The 22282-nt window shown below is 40.8% G+C and overlaps 1 protein-coding gene across 1 annotated transcript in view; it reads left to right on the top strand.

The window, feature by feature from the left end:
* itpr1b (inositol 1,4,5-trisphosphate receptor, type 1b) overlaps positions 1 to 22282 on the top strand; it is a 440649-nt gene that overhangs the window by 192477 nt on the left and 225890 nt on the right. The window contains 5 exon segments of the mRNA XM_052018719.1: positions 3535 to 3655; positions 5649 to 5833; positions 6943 to 7091; positions 10793 to 10904; positions 16891 to 16926. Coding sequence (XP_051874679.1) covers positions 3535 to 3655; positions 5649 to 5833; positions 6943 to 7091; positions 10793 to 10904; positions 16891 to 16926 — 603 coding nt within the window.

Genomic DNA, 22282 nt, shown 5'->3' with positions numbered 1-22282 from the left:
CCGGAGGTATCGCTGCCTATCCTCACTGATTGTGGTCTGTTTGTTAGAAAGTCAAGGATCCAGTTACAGAGGGAGGTGTTGAGTCCTAGGTCTTGGAGTTTGGTGACAAGTTGCTTGGAATTACAGTATTGAAGGCAGAGCTGTAGTCAATAAACAATAGTCTAACGTAGGTGTCTTTGCTGTCCAGATGCTCCAGAGCTGAGTGTAGGGCCAGGGAGATGGCATCCACTGTAGACCTGTTTCGCCAATGGGCGAATTGCAATGGGTCCAGGTTGACTGGTAAGCTGGAGTTGATGCCTGCCATGACTAACCTCTCAAAGTACTTCATGATGGTGGATGTCAGAGCCACTGGTCGGTAGTCATTGAGGCATGTTACCTTGCTCTTCTTTGGTACCGGGATGATAGTGGCCTTCTTAAAACAGGAGGGAACCTGAGATTGAAGCAGGGAGAGGTTGAATATGTCCGCAAATACTTCTGCCAGCTGATCAGCACAAGATCTGAGCATGCGGCCAGGGACACCATCTGGGCCAGGTGCTTTCCTTGTGTTCACTCTCTGAAAGACTGATCTTATGTCCTGATTGCCCTGATTGATGAAGGCCAGTGTGCCAAACACTGCCTTCACCACCCTATCTACCTGTTATGCCACTTTCAGCAATCTATGCACTTGCACTCCTAGGTCCCTCTGTTCCATAACACTGCCCAGGGCCCTACCATTCACTGTACAAGTCCTACCCTGGTTTGATCTCCCAAAATGCAATACCTCACATTTATCTGGATTAAAAGCCATTTGCCAATCCTCAGCCCACGTACCCAGGTGATCAAGATACCCCTGTAATTTTTCATGACTTTCTACACAATCTACAGCACCACCTATTATAGTATCATCCACAAACTTATTAACCATGCCTTGTACATTTACATCCAAATCATTTATGTAAATTACAAACAACAAAGGTCCCAGCACTGACCCCTGTGGCACACCACTAGACACAGGCCTCCAGTCTAAGAAATAACCCCTGATCATCACCCTCTGCTTCCTACCACTGAGCCAATTATGAATCCAATCCACCATTGCCCCCTGGATCCCATGAGATCTAACCTTCCAGACTAGCCTGCCATGAGGGACCTTGTAAAAAGCCTTGCTAAAATCCATATAGGCAACATCCACTGGCCTACCCTCATCTACCCTCTTGGTTACCTCCTCGAAGAATTCCAAGAGATTTGTCAGACACAACTTCCCAAGCAAAAAGCCGTGCTGACTGTCCTGGATTAGACCCTGTCTCCCTGAATCTTTGGAATTCTCTACCCCAGAAGGCTGTGGAAGTAGAGTCATTGTATATTGACAGATAAATGAACTAAAAGGGCATTGAATGTGGGAAGAGTGAGGGAAAGTAGTGAAGAAGCCAAGATTGGATGGGTCTTAACTTTATAGAATGGCCAAGCAAGCCTGAGGACCCTGCTCCTATTACATACGTTCTAGACCTTTCTGCAGGTTTGGCAAATGGTTGGTAGCAGCATTGCACCACTTGTCTGCAGGATCAGAGAGTGTGTAGAGCTGCTATTTCACTATAATCACAGGGAAGATTAAAATGGTACTATATTAAGCAAACTAATTTGTTATGCTGAGAACGGTGGGGATTAAATACAAAATTCTTCATAGCTCAGAAGATTACTTTATAAGCGTTTTCCACTGTTGTTTTGTAGATACAAACAGCAGCTAGTTTGAAAACCAAGGTCTCCCTAAGTAAGGAGATAGTTAATCAGATAATATTTTGTTAATTTGTTGGCTGGGGCACTAAGTGAAATTCCTAATTAGCATAATCTCATGGGATCCTGTAAATCTGCCTCAGTAAATGAACAGGAGCCCCAGCCCCACCTTAGTAACACAAATGAAAGAATATTCCTTGCCCAAGGCAGTAGTTGAGCAGTGTGGTACTGCAATGATTATCAGCACACATGTGCCATCAACTGTGCCAAACTGGCACTGGGTGGTACACAACATTAGTTATAGTTGTCAAGTAAAATGTCATTAAGTAAAATTTAAAGCAGATGCAAGGAACCGCCTGACCATTTCTCATGGTCTTGAGGCATTTCTGCAAATTATCTGACTGTTTAATGTTAATCTCAAAATAAAGGTCGATTGTTCAATCATTTTTGCATCTGCATTATAGAAAAAAATTCAATCCTATCAGCTTTGTTCCAGTATCCAGTTGGTCACTTTACTTTTTTCATATCGAAGCCTAATAGATTAGTTTCTGATTTCAATATGTAGTAAATCTATTTTTTGTTGCACTATGGATTCCATTCCATAAACTCAATCATGAAGAAGAAATCAGCTGAGTTTAATGAGTCCTCGCTCATACATCAATGAATAAGGAGTGCTAAAAATACTCTGCAGGTTAAGCAGCACCTGCATAGAGGAAAAGCAATTTAGCAGTTCAGCTCTCATCCTTCCTTCAGTATTCTGTTCTTTATTTTTTGACTTCCAACATCCACAATACATTTTTTGGGTGGAGGTGGAGGCACTTTAATCCTGGCGTCATAAAATTTCACATGATGCAATGTCATCAACTAAATGCTTCTATATTGAATTTTTTAAGATACCTCCTTGGTGGATGCCAGTTGGTCAGGATAACTGCAAATATTGCCCACATTGAGGTAGCTTTTGAAAATCCGTAAGTTCATCATAATTGGTTCGTTCATTCTCTTAGATCTTCTAAGATTCTCAATAAACATGATTGTCAAGTTACTTTATAATTGATTGCCAAATTGGATTTTGTATTGAGGTGCAAGATTTGCTTTTCTATTAAGATTGTTCCATTTGCTGTCTAGAAGCAGATTGCCCATTCCCATTAATCATCAGGTGGCTGAGCAGAATATATCGTTCAGTTTTGCAGTATGATGACTGCCAATTGATTTCTTTAAGTACCGCAAGTTGGTGTCAATCCATATGTTCAAAGAAGTCATTGCGAATGTGGTGGCAAGGTGATAGTGCCAGCAGATGACTGGACAGCAGTGTGTAGAATCGGACATCACGCCTGTTCTTTCACCATGGCATTGCAATTATTTCCCTTTTCAAGTATTTTATTTGGAGCTTCCTCAAAGGAGAAGATAAGTTTAAGATAGAAATTCTTAACAAGTGAGGTCTGAAGTAGATTCCATTTCCAAGACATTAACTAAACCACAGTTACGTAGGAGCAGATTCTGTCCACAAACATGGTTTGTGGTGGATATTCCTGTGTTGACTGCACCTGTACAAACCTTGCATGTAAGGTACAATGTTCAATATTTGACCTTGAAATTTTTCTCAGTTTTAATCCCCATCTATCTGAAATGGGGCTTTGCTCACCATTAACTAATTCAAGTGTTAATTCTGTATTTCAGAAGTGCAACATACTGTGCTTGGAAACTCCTTCAGAAGAGAAGCTATTTGTGTTTCTGTTGTGGCAGTGCACTGAGGTGGTAGCCCTTGGTTATTTTTTGTTTTAATAAACATTTGGTGTAAAGCAAACTGTTAATTTTTGTTTTATTCAGACTCGCCAGCCGATCTTTGTGCAGCTTTTGCAAGGAGTGTTCAGAGTCTATCACTGCCCTTGGCTGTCTGCCATCCAGAAGGCTTCGGTTGAGAGTTGCATTAAGGTGCTGTCAGAAGTAGGTAAGTATTTTACTGGCAGCTGGTCTGTGGGCTGATAGCAGAGGTATTATAGGTTGCTATATGCTTCTACAAACCTGTGAGAAGTATCACCATATCCAAAGCTGCAGGGTACCGTTGCAGTGGAAAAAAATTACATATTTTAATATGCCACTGCCCATTTTTCCGTGAGTTACTTTGTTCTGTTTTAATTTTGTGACTGCTGTTCATGGAGATTCTTAATCGGGTTATGTGGATAAAAAGTGAAATAAGAACAGTGCCAAAGACGCTCAGCGGATCGAGCAGCATCTGTGGAGAGTTTGCGTTTCAGGTCAGTTCTGTCATCAGTACTGATGAAAGGTCATTGACCTGAAGTGTTAACTGTTCTTCTTTTGCCACAGATGCTTCCTGACTCGCTCATTATTTCAGCATTTTCTGCTTTTATTTCAGCACCTGCAGTTCCTTGATTTTTTCCGATCACTGTGGATATAAAATGGATCTATTTAAGACTTTATTTTGAGCTTTGGGCTAGAGCATTCTGGAGAAGACTTCTCCCAAAGGCAAGTTCACCACAAAAGAGGGTTCAGCGTTCAAATATCAGACGTTTGAACGACAGGCCCACAGGTTCTGATTTGTGCAGGAAATGAGCAATAGCACAGTGATGGTGGACTTTGTCGTCGGTAGCCTTGGCTCATTGCCAATTGCAGTGTATTCTTGAAACATTAATTGATGAATTGGATGCAAAGCATTTAACATTGCAGCAATCTATACCTCTGGACAGTTGACGTAAAAATATGTAAATGGTTGCTCTTCTCAATACAAACCCTGTTTTTGGTGTTGCCTGTAGCACCCATTTCAAGCACTAATCCCCTACATTAAGGGGCAATGAGATTCCTCTACTTGAACCTAATTTTTAGTATCAACCCTCTTTTTAACTAGTCTGGTGGATATTGATGTTACACCACACCAACTTAAGGCCACTTTGGTGCTGTAGACCTTTGTTCACCAGCTACTGCTTAGAGAAATGGCTGAATCTATCTCATGTAGCAAGGTTTCATGGCTTCACTCTCCAGCCTGAGAGTCTCATCTATCTGGGCTAATTATGAAACCAGGTGCTAGAGAAGAACAAACTGTGCAACAGAATCGTCTTGTACTTCTTGTCAGGTTATGTGGAAGCCGTGGTTGTGAGAACCTCCTGGGGGGTGGTGGGTGGCGGCGGTGGGGAGTGGAAAAATCAAGTAATGCCCAATGTTCAGCTGTAAAGGAGGAGCAAGAACTGGAAGTAGATTTAATCAGTAGTTGTTGAATGTAATGCAACTCGTGATGGTTCACCAGTGTTTGGAAATGTTGTAAGACAGGCATGGAGCAAGGTCTTGGATTGAGATGTAGGACAGGATTTTGTACTGTCTGTTTGATTAAACCAGGTGCCGACTTCACCCACTCACCCAGCAAGAGATGATCAATTGACTGCCAAACTACTGGTCACTTATTCTTTCCCTTTTTTTTTTGCAAGTGGTAGAAGCAAACTCGGTGGAAGCAATTTCTGGCACCAAGCCAAGGCTGCTTATACCTGCAGTGCTCTGCTTGGCGATATTTTCTGCCACATGGTGTTAGGTGGGAAAATTCAGGGAAAACTTGGGAGAAGCTGGTGAAAATGAGCAAAGAGTAATGCAGGCTGCATAACTATAAAGAAATGGCCAATACCCTCCAAGGCCTATCTATATCTGTCGAGAAAGAACCTGCTTTTATTTTAATGGCTTTATAATTAGCTTTAGTGAATTACTGGAGACCAAACTGGTAAATTCTCAGCTCCTTGGTTGGGGTACATTAACCTGGTTTCAAGACTAAACTAGCCAGCATATTACTTGGGGAGGGAAAGTTTGGCGCTTTTGGTCACCGAGTTTAGACTAATTCAGCACAACAGTCTTAAAGCTTGATGTGAGCTTCCATTAAAACCTTTGCATTTATGTCCTCAAATGCAAGACAAGTGCTTTAATCCCCTTGCTCTCCATTACAGCCAAGAGCAGAGCCATAGCTATCCCTGTGGACTTGGATAGTCAGGTTAATAACCTCTTCCTCAAGTCTCACAACATTGTACAGAAGACCGCAATGAGTTGGCGAATGTCAGCACGGAACGCCGCCCGGAGAGACTCCGTTCTTGCTACCTCGCGGGATTATCGGAACATCATTGAGCGATTGCAGGTGAGCAAAAAGGTGTCAGCTTCAAAACTCAGTGACGTGCATTATTGGTTTTGACTTTTTTTGGTTGTGAATTAAATTCATTTTCTTGTTTTATTTCCTCATTGTTTTGTCATCTCAAGACCTGTCTCATTCTTTTCCTCTTCTGCAGCTCTGTGCTTTGTCTTTGAAGACCTGCCTTCCCTGATGGTACCATCTCTGTTTGCATTTCCTTCCTTTATTGTGCTTGGTCATTGGATCTCTAATTCCTGGTAGTTTTCTCTCCTTTGTGCCTGTCACCCATTCAATTTGCTTCACTTCTCTCATGTGCACTCTGATGAAGAGATGAGTTAAGCGGACCTGAACACTTGAGGTGGAAGTAGGGTAAAACTGGAGTTCTTGTGTGGCCAGAATAACTCACCGAAAGCAAAATAGCCATCTAATCACTTGGAAATGAAAACCTTTTTGTTTGTGAGAAACATCAGTTACTTAATGCTTGGGGAAAACAGAAAATCTACTAATACTGTAATTACTGATTTAAAATGCAATAATGCTAATCTGTTGTGATCACAACAACAGCAATTTTCATTAATGTAGCCATAGCACTTTGAAGAATGTGTCAACAGAGCTGGAGATGCTGGCTATTTCTGTATTCTAAATCCATTATGTTAGATTGATGTGGTAAATCATTGCAACTCATCTGCCGTCTCAGTTGGAACAATCTAACTCTTCCTAGATTAGGACTGTGCCCAGAATCATCCTGGTCATAAGGGTCATTTTGTACAAGGTGAGTGGAGAGGGAAGGAACTATTCTAATTTCTGATATCTTTCTTTCATACTAGTGGTCTCCTAGCAGAGAAGAGCATTAACACATCAAATATGGTTATTGCTGCTTTCAGTTTCAATTATAGTGCTAGATTTTGGTAATGACTTCCTGTGGTGCAATCACTGTCCTTCACGTTGCAGCTGCAGTATATCAATAGGTAAATGGGTTCTCACTGAAAGTGGATAAATCCTATTGGAAGTTCACATGAGTTGATAGGTAAAAGCCAACAGTTTTTTGGGACAGTGTTGCATTTGCTTATGTTGTGGAATTGAATGTGGATTAATTGGCATCATTTGTTGAAATGCAGGATATAGTGTCTGCACTTGAAGATCGGCTCCGGCCCCTTGTCCAGGCCGAACTCTCTGTATTGGTTGATGTGCTCCATCGGCCAGAGCTGCTTTTCCCAGAGAATACTGAAGCAAGGCGGAAGTGTGAAAGTGGAGGGTTTATCTGCAAGTAAGTCCTCAATTTATTGCCAATTTCTACCATTCTCTGCTATTGAACAAATTTATTTTCTCAATCATAGCATTGTATGTTCTGCAAATAATAGAGAACATCATTGTAGGAATTTTTCCCCATGGAGAAATGAGTTTGAAGTGCATTTCTGCTTCACGGATTTGAAGGCATGTGAATGGAGTGTCTTCCCAATATATCCAAAGGACTTTATTGGCTGAAGACATGGTGTTGATTGTTGGAGCACTAATAGTGAATGGACTGGCATCAGTTGCATTCCCATCTCAACAGTGCTCTGTGACCTGTCAAGCGTTGATGGGCTGAGCCTGCTAGCCCAGTTGCCCGTGTTCGGCCCATAACCCTCCAAGCCCCCCCCCCCCATGCACCTATCCAAATGCCTCTTAAATGTTGCAATTGTACCACCTCAACCACTTCCTCTGGCAGCTCATTCCAGGTACTCGCTACCCTCTATGTAAAGGAGTTACCTCTCAGGTCTCTTTTTAAATCTCTCCCCTCTTAACTTGTATCTGTGCCCTCCAGTTATGGACTCCACAACCCTGAGGAAAAGACTATTACCGTCCACCTTATCCATACCCCTCATGAATTTATAAACTTTTGAGGTCACCCGTCATTCTCCTATGCTCCAACGAACAAAGATCCAGTGTGGCCAACCTCTCCCTATAACTCAAGGCCTCTAGTTCAGGCAGTATCCTCATTAATTTCTTCTGCACCCTCTCCAGCTTGACAATGTCTTTCCTATAACAGTGACTAAAACTAGACACAATACTCCAAGTGCGGCCTCACCAACAACTTGTATAACTGCAACGTAATGTCCCTACTCTTAAACTCGATGCCTTGACTGATGAAGGCCATCATGCTAAATGCCTTCACCACCCTGTCTACTTGTGTGGCCACTTTCAGTGAACTGTGCACTTGTACTCTCAGGTCCCGCTGTTCCACAACACTCATCAGTGCCCTGCCATTCACTGTACAAGTCCTACCCTGGTTTGACTGTCCAAAATGCATCACCTCACACTTATCTAAGTCGAAATCCATTTGCCATTCCTCAGCCCATCTCTAACTGATCAAGATCTCTTTGCAATTCATTGTAATGTGCTTCACTATCAACAAGGCCCCTTAATTTAATATCGTCAGCAAACTTGCTAATGTACGTTGATATCCAAATCATTTACGTAAATAATGAACAACAGAAGTCTCAACACTGACCCCCGAGGCACCCCACTAGTCACAGGCCTCCAGTCAGAGAATCAACCCTCAACCATCACCCTCTGCTTCTTATTATCGAGCCAATTCTGAATCCACCTCTCTAGCTCCCCCTAAATCCCATGCGACTTAATCTTCCATCAGCGATGAGCCTGCCATGGGACCTTGTCAAAGGCCTAACTAAAGCCCATATAGACAACATCCACTGCCCTATCTTCATCTATACCTTTCGTTATCTCTTCGAGAAACTTCAGAAGATTCACCAGACTTCCACGCACACAACCATGCTGACTATTCCTGATCAGGCCTTGACTAGCCAAGTGATGGTAGATCTTGTCCCTCGGAATTCCCTCCAGTAACTTCCCTACAACTGAAGTCAGTCTCACCAGCCTATAGTTCCCTGGCCTGTCCTTGCTGCCCTTCTTCAACAATAGAACGACATTAGCCATCCTCCAGTCTTCTGGAACTTAGCCAGTGACTAACAACAAAGCAAATATCTCTACAAGGCCCTGGCCTCCCATAATGTCTGGGGGTACACTTGGTCAGGTGCTGGGGATTTGCCGACCTTTGTGCTTCAAGGCTGCAAATACCTCCCTCATAATATGCATATGATCCAAGACATCACTACTTATTACCCTCATTTCTTTGACATCTATGATATTCTCCTTGGTAAACACAGAGGAGAAATAGACATTTAGCTGTCTCCTGTGGGTCCACACATAGGTGGCCTTGATGGTTTTTAAGAGGACCTAGTCTCTCCCTAGTCACCCTTATACTGTTAATATAACTGAAGAACCTCCTGGGATTATCTTTAACCCTGCCTGCTAAATCTATCTCATACCCTCTTTTTGCCCTCCTGATTTCCTTCATAAGCCTGGTCTTAAGCTTTTTATATTTATCAAGGGGATTCATTTGTACCCAACTGCCTAAATGTGATGTACACTTTTTTTTCCTGACCAGAGCCTCAATATCTCTTGTCAGCCAGGGTTCCCTGAATTTGGTGCGTTTCTGTTAGGGTGAAAGGTAGACAAACTGACCCTGGGCTCTTGATATGACCCTTTTAAAAGGCCTCCCACTTGCTAACTGTCACCCAGTCAACCCCAGTTAGATCCTGCCTAATGCCCTCAAAATTCACCCTGCTCCAGTTCAGGACTTCAACCTGTGGACCTGTTCTATCTTTTTGCATAACTATTTTAAAACTAACAGGATTGTGGTCACCGGACTCAAAGTGCTCCCCAACTACCGCTTCAGTTATTTGGCTTGCCTCGTCCTCAGGTCCAGTATTGCTCCTTCCTGAGTAGGTTCCTCTATATATTGTGTGAGGAAACTCTCTTGGATGCACCACACAAATTCCGCTCCATCCAAGCCCTTTGCACTCTAGGTGGCCCAGTCAATACTGGAAAAATTGATATCTCCCACTAGCACTACCCTACCATTTCCATAATTTCTCGACACATCAGCTCAAGTTCCTGCTGACTACTGGGGGGTCTATAATGTAGCCCTACCAAAGGTGACCATCCCCTTCTTAATTCTAAGTTCTATCCAAATGGCCTTGTTTAATGATCCCTCAAGAATATCCTCTCTAAGCACTGCTGTTATGCCCTCCCTTATCAAAAAGGCAACAACCCCTCCACTCTTAGCTGTTCCTCTGTCACGCCTAAAGCATTGGTATCCCGGAACATTGCGTTGCCAGTCCTGCCCTTCTCTCAGCCACGTTTCTGTAATGGCCATGATATCCCAGTCCCTAGAGGCAGTTCACACCCTCAGTTTGTCAGCTTCACGTGTTAAGCTCCATCCATTGAAATAGATGCAATTTAAAGCAATGGTCCCATCCGCCCTTTTACTGTAAACATGGCTATCCTGATTGCACTCTCTGGTTGCTGCACATACCCTTGTTTTCTCACTGAATTCGCTCTCTTGAGTCCCACCCCCTGGCAGTCTAGTTTAAACCCTCCCTGGTGGCAAAAGCAAATTTCCCCACTAGGATATTGCTCCCTATTGTGTGTGTGAGAAAGGGAGATTTGGGAGTGATATTGTTGTGTTTTTCTTTTAACTCCTCCCAAGCATGTTGCAGCTGCTGTCAATTCTGCTGAATTGTCCTTGTTCTGCTGAAATCTCTTTGATAATACTAATTTAATTTTTGTTCAAAAACCAATATGGCAAGTGCTGGAAATCTGAAATAAAAGCAGAAAAATACTGGAAAGAGTAGATCAGGCAGCAGCTACGAAAAGCGAAGCAGCATTAACATTTCGTATCAATGAGCTTCCATCTGAAATTTGTTCAGTCATATGTTGTTATCGTCAGCCACCTCCAGTAGCTTATTCTCCATCTCTAGGATGATGGTGATGCGCACCTTTGTCATTTGATCAAAATTTCTCAATTTTTCATACTTTCCTCTTGATAATTGCTCCATTAAAATTTAAGAGGGAGGCCTAGTTAGCAACATTTTGCAAATGAGGACTTGGTTTTCTATTTAATAGGCTGATCAAACACACAAAGCAGCTCCTGGAAGAGAATGAAGAAAAGTTGTGCATCAAAGTTCTACAGACACTTCGAGAGATGATGACCAAGGATCGAGGATATGGAGAGAAGGTAGCTTTTGTTTCTGCGTCACTCCTTAAATTGCCCCATGAGTTACTTCTCTGACTAATGAAATTAACCATTTTCTCTTTTTTGTCAAACAACTGAAATTTAAGCTTTTAGAAGATTTCAGCGATGTGAAATGGTGCTACTAACCCATCAGAACTAAATTTAAAGTATTGTACGAGATTAAATATCCATTTCCCTTAATCCAAAATGCCTGATCAATATAAAGATTGATGCAAAATGCTCAAAGGCTGTCAGTAACTATAGAATATCTGGGCAGGTAATTGAACAGATTTTGAAAATGAAGTATCTTTCCATTTTTAATTTCCACATACCATGAATGATCTAAAGTCAGTATAGTTTTTTCCCTTCTTGATATCCACCCATTTCTGCATGTCTTCAATATTCATGTTCCTTTACCACCTCCCTTCAAGCAATAGAATACTGTCTCGTGGACCCATGTTGATGTGCCATCTGTCTACCCCTCCTTGAACACAAAAACTGAGCTCCACATTCTAACTGCCAGTAGCCTCTGAAAATTAATGTCCAATACTTGTAGTGAAAGTATTTAAAAGATTTAGACTTTATTCTTATTTTGTATATTGGAGGAAATCCATTTTGTTGTTGTTTGTGGCTTTGCTTGGGTGCCGTCTCTTCAGAGTACATGGGGACTCTGTCTCTCCTTGGCAGAAAACGTATCCATAGATAGTTTACCAGCAGTAAGCAGTGAGGGCTATTACCCAAGCTTAATGGAATATGATGCCCCAGTAAGAGCGTTGACTTCAGATAAATGAAAATGTCTGATATGATCCAAAAGGGACAATAAAAGAAGAAGAATTTCCTCCTCGTGATGGATCTGCTCTTGGGACCTGGAGCTCCCACTGAAGGACAAAAATTTGATGCTCCAGGCTTAAATCTAAATCATTGCCTCGATCTACAGCAGGGCTATGTTGTACAAATATTGAAGTCAAGTTCCTTTGGTTTACTGAAAGCTACCAAGCTGGAGTTCAAATGCTATGTGTAAAGGAGCTGCATAAAAACTTCTCTTATTCATCACTTTGGACAAAGTCTGAATGCTATGGAGCTAACCATCAATCCAAAACTACCAAAAAATCATTAAGGAGACCATGAAGGTTAAATTCCAGCACTCAATTATGAAGGAAAAACTGAAATGCACATTGACAGTCTCTTAATCTCTCTCGCAAAAAACAGCTAAACTTAAATTGGTTGTCTGGTTGGGAGTTTCAGACTTGAGTAAGAACCTTTTGTAAACACAATACCTAATAATCTAAGTTGTCTGGTGTCAAAAAAAAGAATCCTTGTTACCATCTTGTCTCATTGCATTTGAGACTTCTTGTGTTTGCCTAAGACAATTAGACTTTGCAAGGTGGGCTGAGATTGAATGCAAGTATCCCCATGGAATGGTGAACTAGTTAGGTGCAAAAGGAATAAGGATATTCTGATATGGGTTGGATGATGGATATATTGATGAGGATTAATAGAGTAGAAGGACGCTCAGGTGGACACTGGCCTGGACCAATTGGGCCACATTCTTTGATCTGGAAAAAAAAATCAAAAAAATAAATGAGTAATTTAAAATGAGTTTAATGTGATACCTCAATAACAATTAAAATTCATAATATTTGTAACAATATTGACTCTGAGCCTGGGGCCATAATACAGCTTGCAGGCGGAGTTCTGTTCAGCTGTATGGATTTTCTATCCAAGCAATAGAAAAGCTTGCCGGGTAGGATGAAAGATGTGCTGACAGGAAAGTATTCCCTGCATCCTTTTGAACTTCCATTTGCAACAAAGGAAATCAAAATGCAATCTTTGTCAGTTAGGCAAGTCTGGCAGTCATCCATCAGCCATAAAACAAGCTGACCAGTGCCATGGACTCTTGGAGAGAGCAGTCTTAAACAATAAAATGTGTCCTGTACCATGCTGAGAGAGAACTATTTGAAACACTGAATACACTAGTAGGATTGACATTTGGTAATTACCCATTTTGAATAAATTTGGAACAAAGCAAATTGCTTGTCTTCATACGATGTCTGGATGAGACCTTTGGAAATAGGAGTGAAACCATTCTGAATTTGTGCAAGACGGTTGGGGGCTTAATCGAAGCCTGAAAACTAGATGCTGCAATTTTACATTTTTATAAAGACTATGCGGATATTGTTTCAAACATTATCTTAGTTTATTGAAAGCAAATTTTTATTGCTCATCCAATGTAAGAAGGTTAAGTGCCCCAGCGAATCCACGTAAATAGCAACTTCTACTGTTCCCGAGCCCCCAGATGAAAAGGATATTGTGTATCCATTGGCTTTGAGTATGTGCCCAATGCACCAACATGCTGTTGGAACAGAAAAAACTCTGGGATTATTGGTCATAAACTAAAAGTATTGAGTTTGTTTGTGGTCTTTGTCAGTAAGAATCATTTCTTGCTGTTCTGTCTTTTAAGCGTATTAGTAGAAGCAGATAATTTTAATTGTGTGACTTGTTATTGAGGCGTACCACCATAGAAGCACAGGCTTCAAGTTCTGCTTTCATACAGACTATAACTAGAAGGCATAATGACAGATTCCTGAACTTGGGAATTTACAGCATTGTAGAGGGACACAAGAATATTATTTGCTTATTCCAACAAAGAGCCAACAGCAACATGACAGAAAAAAGGAACATGTTCAATGTTGACCAAACTTGCTCATTGGAGAGAAGAAGATAGGTGGGGGGGTGGGGGGGTGGGGGGGGGGGGGTGGAAAATATTGACAATTGGCTGCAAATTGTGGAAATTGTGGATTCAGGATAAAGGTCAAGCTTTGACTAGGAGATGAGTATGGACTTGGAAGATCACAAGGGTGTTCAGAAATGGGTAACTAGCAATCCCAGAGCACTCCCTCTCTCTCTATGATGGCTTCATAGGTGAATAGTCTCATTCAATACAGTTGTACACTTTGTATTAAAATAGCTGACCATTTGATGATGGTTAATCTTTTAAAGACATCATTCATTTGGTGACTGTTTCTGTTGGTCATTAAGTGGCATGACTTGCAGATGGACCTTTTCTATTTCTACTTCTAATCACTTGATCAATAGACTTTCACTGTTCCTTCATACTGCATTGATTAACACCAATGGTGATCTATTCATGTCTGTACTGTAACATGAAGACAGAAATGGAATCTACTGAATACTTAGCTGATTACGGCATTTGAAACCACACTTGGTGGTTTTTAGAGGACCGTTTTGTCGTTGAACCTGACGCTTGAATGGAGATGGTATTCCAGGCTTGAAGGCCTTTGACATACGCTTTGTCCTGAACATGAAACTCATTGTCATAAGTATTCCAAGAAAGTACCTGTAAGGGACAACCCTAAACATCCAAATAAGAGATGGTGTTTTCACTAGTCAAATCAAAGGAAAATGAAACAGCAAATGTTGGAAACACTCGATGTCAGGCTCAGAGTTAACATTTTGGGTTGAAGACCCTTCGTCAAAGTTGGACAAGGAGAAAACAAGTTGGTTTTAAGATGCAGAAAAGCTTGGGGAGAGGAATAGATAGACAGGATATCTCTGGTAGTGACTCTGCTATAAATATATCATATTTTACTGAGGTAGTTAGAGAGCAAAGGAACATAAAATCGGTGAAAATCTTTGAATTTCAGTTTATTCTTTTACTCCCTGTAATTTCATTCTCCAAGTGACTACAAACTTGTTGATACTGAAAAATGAGGTAATGGGCCTTAAAAATATTTAAAAAATAAAGTAAATTAAGTGATGATTCAATAATGTAGTAAGCAAATCTAATAAGGCTAAGAAAGGAAACCATTGGTTTTGCATGAGGGCAGTGCATAAAGGATGTGTTACACTTCAGTAACAGTGAATCATTTTTGTTGATTTGTAAAGCAGCTGGAAATGGTACATAAGCAATGTCTAGACTTGGGGGACACAATGTCTTAGACTAATAAACTACCTTCTACCCTCCTACTACTACCTTCTCTAGCTGCTGTCTCATACCCAAATGGACTAGACTGACTTCAGATTAAAATGATATGTGGAAAACTTCATTCAAAAATTCCAAACAATTGCAGATAGTGAGCTTGTCATATTTTAGAGAGGAAATTTTGCTTATTTTTCTTAAATTTTAGTGGATATTACGCACCCCATAAATATCTTTTCATTTTGATGTCCATTGTGCCACCCGACTTACTGGCATCCTAATGGCAATTATACTTCGTTTCTCACAAATGTTTACTTCCCTCTCACAGATAAACTGTGTGAGATAAGTCAATCAGATGGAGGTCTTTGCATCGGCAAGGTGATTGAAGAATTAACTTTTAAATATCCAGAGATAACGGGCATTTATTGAAAAAGAGAGCCTGGATATTTTTTTGGATTTTTATTTTTCATTAGAACTCTGGTCAATATACAGATAGTTAGTAAGACCTAAGTGCATCAACAGGGCTTTAGTTAACAAAGCAAAATTCTAATCTCAAATATTTTGATATTCAATGTTTTTAAAAATTGCAAAATTTTATTTGCACCAGTCATTTCTGACATTTTTGTTTAAGAATAAAATAAAATCAGAGCAAGTGCTTCACATTCACATGGAAAGGATAATCTGGTAAAATTGATGTTTTGAATTTCAGAATTTAGCTTTTAGCCAGTGTGAATTCTTAGCTTGATGCTGAACGTATATGATTCTTCCTCTACAGTGGGGTGGGTGCTCCTTCAAATCTCTGTTAAAGGTAAGTGGCTAAAGAATTCACTAAAAGTGGCATTTATTTTTCCTCAAATTTCTAAAGAGAAAAGGAAAGGTAAGTTAAAGAATGAGTGGCAGTATTTCAACTAACTTTACAAACTCTCCACAAAAGTTGCTGTGAAAAGTATAAATTCAAGTGTCTGTAATAATTTTCATTTGGTGATATAAAAAGGACCAAGAAAGTAGCACCCATTAATGTTTAGCTTTATTTGAAGTAAAACAATTCAACTTCCACAAGAGGGCAGATTTTGGGCAGACTGTAATGGAGGTCCCCAAACAAGGTGCTACACAAATATACATTATTGTGCATTCACTAACGTGTACCATTGGAATTTAGGTGTCTAATGGCACAGTACATCAAATGTGTGACAGGTTATTAATCTAAAAGCTTGTGGTTTTAATGTCTGTGAGAAAACTTTGTGCAGCTTCCAAAATAAACAAATAAAAATGTGACAAAGTGTGTTTAACCTTCGAGCTGAAGTGACTGTTAAATTTCTCACTGGCCGCATCAAAGTCCTACCTAGCTTTCCAATCTGACCAATGTCTAAGTATGATTTGTGAGGCAATTGAGATGCAGTCAATTTACAGCAGATGTTGAAGTTTTTCCAACTGAGGACTTTTTAGAATAGAGTTATCTTAATTTCCTCTGAGTATCGTAACCAAATGCCATCTACAAAATCCGTATTCAGAGCTGTGGTTGATGGGGCTGTACAGAGAATGGGTGGGGAAGCAGTGGAGGTTTTGGGGTACTTTAAGACAAAGATGATTCATTGTCTCATTTCCTCACACTGGATTGCAGACAAGATTTTTTTTAATGTACTTCAATCCCACACATGGCTGGAACTGATGTGTAATTCCAGTTAAACCAGTGTGGGTTGTATCCTGGGTAAAATTTAAATCCATCTGAAATCTTTGTTCCAATCTGCATAGCTCCATCTCTGGAGTGATGAGAGTGTAGTATTGCCCTTCAAGTTTACAGCATTTTTAACAATTTACATCTCCACTTAAGTTTCCCAATTCAGTTGTTACACATTGTTCTGTATTTCAATGTCCCTTGTAAAAGTAGCAAATGGTTGTGCATTACATTCTTTGTGCACCTAATCTCAAAATTGGCTAAACGTCAACTTAATTTGATCTAGCCTTCAGTTTAAGTAAAAGATTTGCACTAACATGTATACTAATAATTATTACTCTCAACTTCCCTGTTTCCTTTTTTTCTCTTAACAGCTTATTGCATTTGACGATGAATTGGATATGGCAGAGGTTGATGATTTTTATTTACCCATTTTTTTTTACATTGCTCTTTGCTCTAGTGTTGTTGCTTTGTGCTTCTGTCTTTTATGTGGTTGTCTTCATTGTCGATTTGAAGTAGCTCTTATTACCCTCTTGTCATGGGTAAATAAATGGCAGTTGCTGAACTGTAAAGCCTTGGCTTCTTGCATTCTCCATCAGTTCTCAGTTACAATATGTGTATTGGGGGATAAGCGTGGCCATGGTGACCAAATGAAATTTAAGAACTGAGCGTTCACGATCGAAGAGAGGCTGGACGTGCTGTGCCTGTTTCTGTGTGTAGATGCTGTCAGTCGTTCTGGGAAGTTAAGGGCAGGAGTCATCAACAAAATCAAGCTGCAAATAAAGGAGTTCCTGTGGATGCTCCAATCCTGTTGAAATGGTAGCTGGAAGATGGGTTTAAAACCCTAGTATACAGGGTTGTATCCACGTTGGATGGTTGAGACCAGACTGTAATTTACTGAAGTTTATTGAATAGGAATCTGCACATTACTGGTAATATGGCACCTATCACATGATGCCAGGTTTTATTTTTGGTCTACTAGTATTGGTTTTATTGCTTGATCACACTCATCTCATTATGGCAATCTGTGTCATGCAATTTTGAAAAGGTTTTGAGTATTTTGAGCTTCACTGGATTGAGAGCTGTAATCTCATCTTGAGCCTCCATTGGCATTCATGAACCTGGCCAAACTCCTGTGACATCAGATGAGCCCCTTGCTTGAGTTACTCAGGCTATCTATTCCTCTATCGTCGTCTTCAAACTGTTTACATCACTTAAAACCTCTGGGTTGCTTCTTGGGAAAAGCTAAAATGTTCCAACTTAATGTTGCTATGGCTACAGCTAATCAGAGTTTACCAATATGAAAATTGCATAATATAATATGAACACACTGCATGAAGTGCTTTGCATTGATGATGCAATGAGTTGCTACATAGAAGAATTTACCCCTTTTGAAGCAAGTGCAGGGTTTAGTATTTTTACTGGGTCTATCTTACATCACTTCCCTACCCAGCAGTACTGTAGGACTGCCTTCCTCAGAAGGATTGCAGAGTTCCAAGTGGCTTACCATTACATTCTCGAGGGCAAATAGGAATAGACAATAAATACAGGCTTTGCTGGCAATAATTAAGTCCCATTAACGAGTCTTTTTTTTAAAGAAAACAGATTGAAAGTGTATTACCCCTGTTTTGCTTTGGTTTCCTTTTGTTGTCTCAGTCTAGGAGCTTTTACTCCCAAGGAATCATTGTATTTTTTTTATGAAAGCAAGTCTTGTTTAAGTGAAAATTATTGGCAAATACTTAATTTGTCTGTAATCTGTGCTTTTAGTGAATCTGCTAAGACCATCTCCTGCTATAAATGTTGCAGGTGCCTCAATTTTAATAATGCTTCAGGCCTTTGCAAAACCTGCCACTTCACCATTGCCCATTTTCCACTAATGCCCAATATGTATTTATACAGTGGTTCCTAAATAAACTGGATCGTTAGAGCAATTGGTTTGGGTGAGAAAGGTGTGTGGAGGAGAGAATGTGATACAGGGTTGAGGAAGTTAATGCTTTTAAAAACTCAGACCAATGTCACGAGGCCCAATGAAAAGTTAGCCATATGCTTGAATAAAGCAACCAATTTTTAAGCAGAATCTTATTTTGGTAGGATTGAAAAATTTGCCTGGGCTATTTATACTGAGAAATTTATGCAGCTCCTAATAATGACTTAAGGAAGAGTAGAATAAATTATTGATTTTGTGGGATTTAGTAAAGGATTGACAAACCTGAATGAGGGTAGTTTTTGACTGTGATGGCTGCCTGTCACTGCACAAGAAAACAATGTGCTTTAGCAGTGTTTATCTTTTAGTAGCAAGGTGATGAAACAGGGACTGGGGAAACTTGGCTCTGTGTTCTCATTCAGTAACAGCAAATGATGCCCAGGACAGCTTCCATAATGAACTGTGCATCAGTGCTGGTTGGACCTCCTAACAATTGCAGTGGAGAAATGGATCCCTCTAAATGTCTTTCTTTTTGACTTGTTAGCAGCTGAGAAGGATTTTGGACTCGAATCAAAGACAGAAACTTGAACCTTGCAGGTGCAGATTAGAGTACCACAGTCACATGCACTGGAACACAGCACAGATTCTCTTCAAATCACGGACAGACCAGTGCCTGAATTTAAAAAGATACACAGCAGATGCAGATTATACACTCTATCCCCAGGTTGTTGAAGCTTTTTCTCTCCCTCCTACGGGGAAAAACGAATGGAGTCTGATGTAACTGCAGAAGGTTGTTCTCCTTTCCGCCTCTGCTTTCTGCACGATTCTTGGGTGGCTGCCAGTGTCTGTCATCCAGTTACATAAGCTCTGCTTGTTTCCTGGAATCTGGCCCCTCAGCTGATGTGTGACCTTCAGCAGTAATTGCCAGTGGATTTGTGAGGTTGGGGAGGGGCGGGGGGGGGATGGGGGTGGTGGTGGGTGAGAATGTGGAGCTTGTTACTGTGATGTATTAACAATGCAATGCAGACTGATCTGAGAAGCAGAGCGAGGTGGGAAGTTCAGCTTGTCAAATGCTTGCGTGTATAAGCTGAGGTACTCTTTAATTATTGTAGTACAACAGCGAAGCTAAGTTTTTTTTTGCTATGAGCAATTCAGCAACTGTTTTTTTGGAAGCGGGTGCTTCTCTTGTTCCTTTGATGCCGTGATGCTAACTATTTGAGCCACGGGCTGATCAAGGATTTAGACAGTCACCCGTTCATTTCCATGACGACGGATAGCCTGCTTTTCCTGAGCAAGACCAATGCTCACTTGCTGCCTTTGGTTTTTGCTTTTTTTTTTACCTTCCAAGACCCAGAACACCTTTTTCTCCCATCCAATGTAGTAATATAATCAAGATCAGTATTTCTACTTGATTTGGAGATCTGAAGTTCTTCAACATTAAGTGTGAACTGAAATGAACCATCCCCAAAAGTTGATGATTGTGACTGATGCTCTAATGCTGCTGGCCAGATGAGATTGTTGCTTACTCAGTTACGGAGTTCACAAACATGTTAAACCAGACCTCTGAAAGAGAATTTGGGAGGTGGTGTGCAGTGTCTTGCTGTCACCATATAGTATGTTTAGCACTGTCAGTCAGTACCAGACCCTTATTCTTTAGTTCCGCCAATCTGCCTGTGGATTCCCCCACCCCTCCACACCACATGGAGAAAGGAATAGGTTGCAAGGACCATGTTTTTAAATGAGGAAGCAGGCAGAGGGGGAATTCCAGCAATTATGGCTCATGACTGCTAACAAGTAATTACGATTATGAATGATCAAAAGGCCCAAAATTTAAGGGGCAGATTGCAAAGTTGGTGGTTGTAGAGATGAAGAGAGGTAAAGCCTTGGAGAGATTTGAAAATGAGGATTAAGATGTGAAATGTTGCTTGCCCAGAGCCAACATTAGATCAGCAAGCAGTTAAATGCTTGACCAATCTGGTAAGGTTACTTATAATAATATATCTTTACTAGTCACATGTACCTTAACACTGTGAAATGCATCATTTTGCGTAGTGTTCTGGGGGCAGCCCGCAAGTGTCGCCACGCTTACGATGCCAACATAGCATGCCCATAACTTACTAACCCATACGTCTTTGGAATGTGGGAGGCACCCAGAGGAAATCCACACACGAGGAGAACGTACATGACATCCTGATTTCTTTTCTCTCTGCAAACTCTGAACAGCAGGTCTGTTCCCTAGTTTAACAGGGGAGCAATTTGTGCTGCTGCCACACAGCTTCAAGGATTTGGGTTCAGTCCTGACCTAGGGAGCTGTGTATGACTTTGCACGTTCTCCACATGACTACGTGGTTTTACACCACATCCTAAAGACATGCTGGTAGGTCAGTTGTCTGCTCTAAATTCTTAGTGTAGGTAAATGCAAAAAGAACAAAAGGGACAAAGAGAACAAGTCGCAGGGGAAGCAGGAATTGGACTGGTGGGATTGCTTAGAGTTGGTACGAGCCCTCTGGTCTGAATAGCCGCCTTCTGTGCTGTAATAAGTGAGTGAGTCAGGCTCACCTGATAGCAAGAACCTCTGACTTCAGCATTCCTTCGCTACCACCTAAAGTACAAGCTGAGGTACACAAGTTTGTAGTGGGGTTGACTTTGTGACTTTAAACATGACCATTCACACTACAAACTAAGTTGATCTAACTGGCTTTGTCCTCCAAAAGAAAACTCTCATTGTCAGTTTGTAATTTGGCATTTGCGCCAATTTCCTTACAAGTAACACAAATGCATTTCGAGTCAAGAGACTATTAATTTATGCAACACCTGAGTTGAGCCCATAGTTTAAACTGACATCCCACACAATACCAAGGGAGTGCTTCACTGTTTGAGACACTGTCAGGTGAGGCTTTTGAAGCAAGGTTCCTTCTGCTGCCTCAAGTGGAAATAATAGAACCTGTTTTTTTCCTTAAAAACAGCAAGATAATTCTTTTAGGTGTTGAAGCCAATATTTATCCTCAAGCAATATCAATGAATCCCTTTGCTTTTATAGGACCTTGTTAATGCCAAGATGATTGGTTCCAATGTAACAATGGTGACTTCATTTGAGGAGGTCTTCATTAGCTGTAATCCCCTTCAAGATACCCTGCCACTGGAAGGTGTTGCTAGTAATCCAGTTTCCTTGAGCTGTTGAGCTCCTTTGAGTTTCAGCTTCGTTACAGATGCTCCTTTAGTGTAGGGGTGCCCAGACTTGTAGGGTCAGGGGGCCATTTTCGTTTGTCTTAATGCGATAATTTCCATTGAAGAAGCCTTTCATTGTTTTACCTTCATCAAAACTGACTGAGGATAAGTGACCAAACAATTTAAGCCACAAAAACATGTTGATCTTTGCCAGGGGTCATCAGTTTCAAGTACCAGGGGGTGTCTGTCACTCCGGTTGCCTGGGTGACTTTAATCTTTTCTCTACCACGTGGAAGGAATGTGCTCAGTTAGAAAGCCAGCATCAACCCGCTGACTGAAGAGCCTCCTTAATTGCTCTTAGGTTCTCCATTATGTGAAAGGAAATAAAAGTACTTGCATTTTTACAGTGCATTTTATGATCTCAAGTTGTCCCAACACTGCAGCTAATGAAGTACTACTTGAAAAATTGTTGTCATGAAATAAACACAGGAGCAAACAAAGATGAAAATTTTGGTGGCAGGACTAATATTGTCCCGTGTACAAGGACAACACTCCTTTGCCTCTTTAAATGAGCTCCCTAGGATCTTTAACAGCCACATGGGAGAACGAACCTAGCTTTTGTCTGATGTCTTTAAGATGACACCTTCCTCAGTGTAGCACTTTCTTCCTGGTGA

This window comes from Pristis pectinata, chromosome 6, assembly GCF_009764475.1.
Source record: "Pristis pectinata isolate sPriPec2 chromosome 6, sPriPec2.1.pri, whole genome shotgun sequence".
NCBI lineage: Eukaryota > Metazoa > Chordata > Chondrichthyes > Rhinopristiformes > Pristidae > Pristis > Pristis pectinata.
Note: the sequence above shows the minus strand (reverse complement) of the source record. Positions and strands in the feature narration are given on the sequence as shown.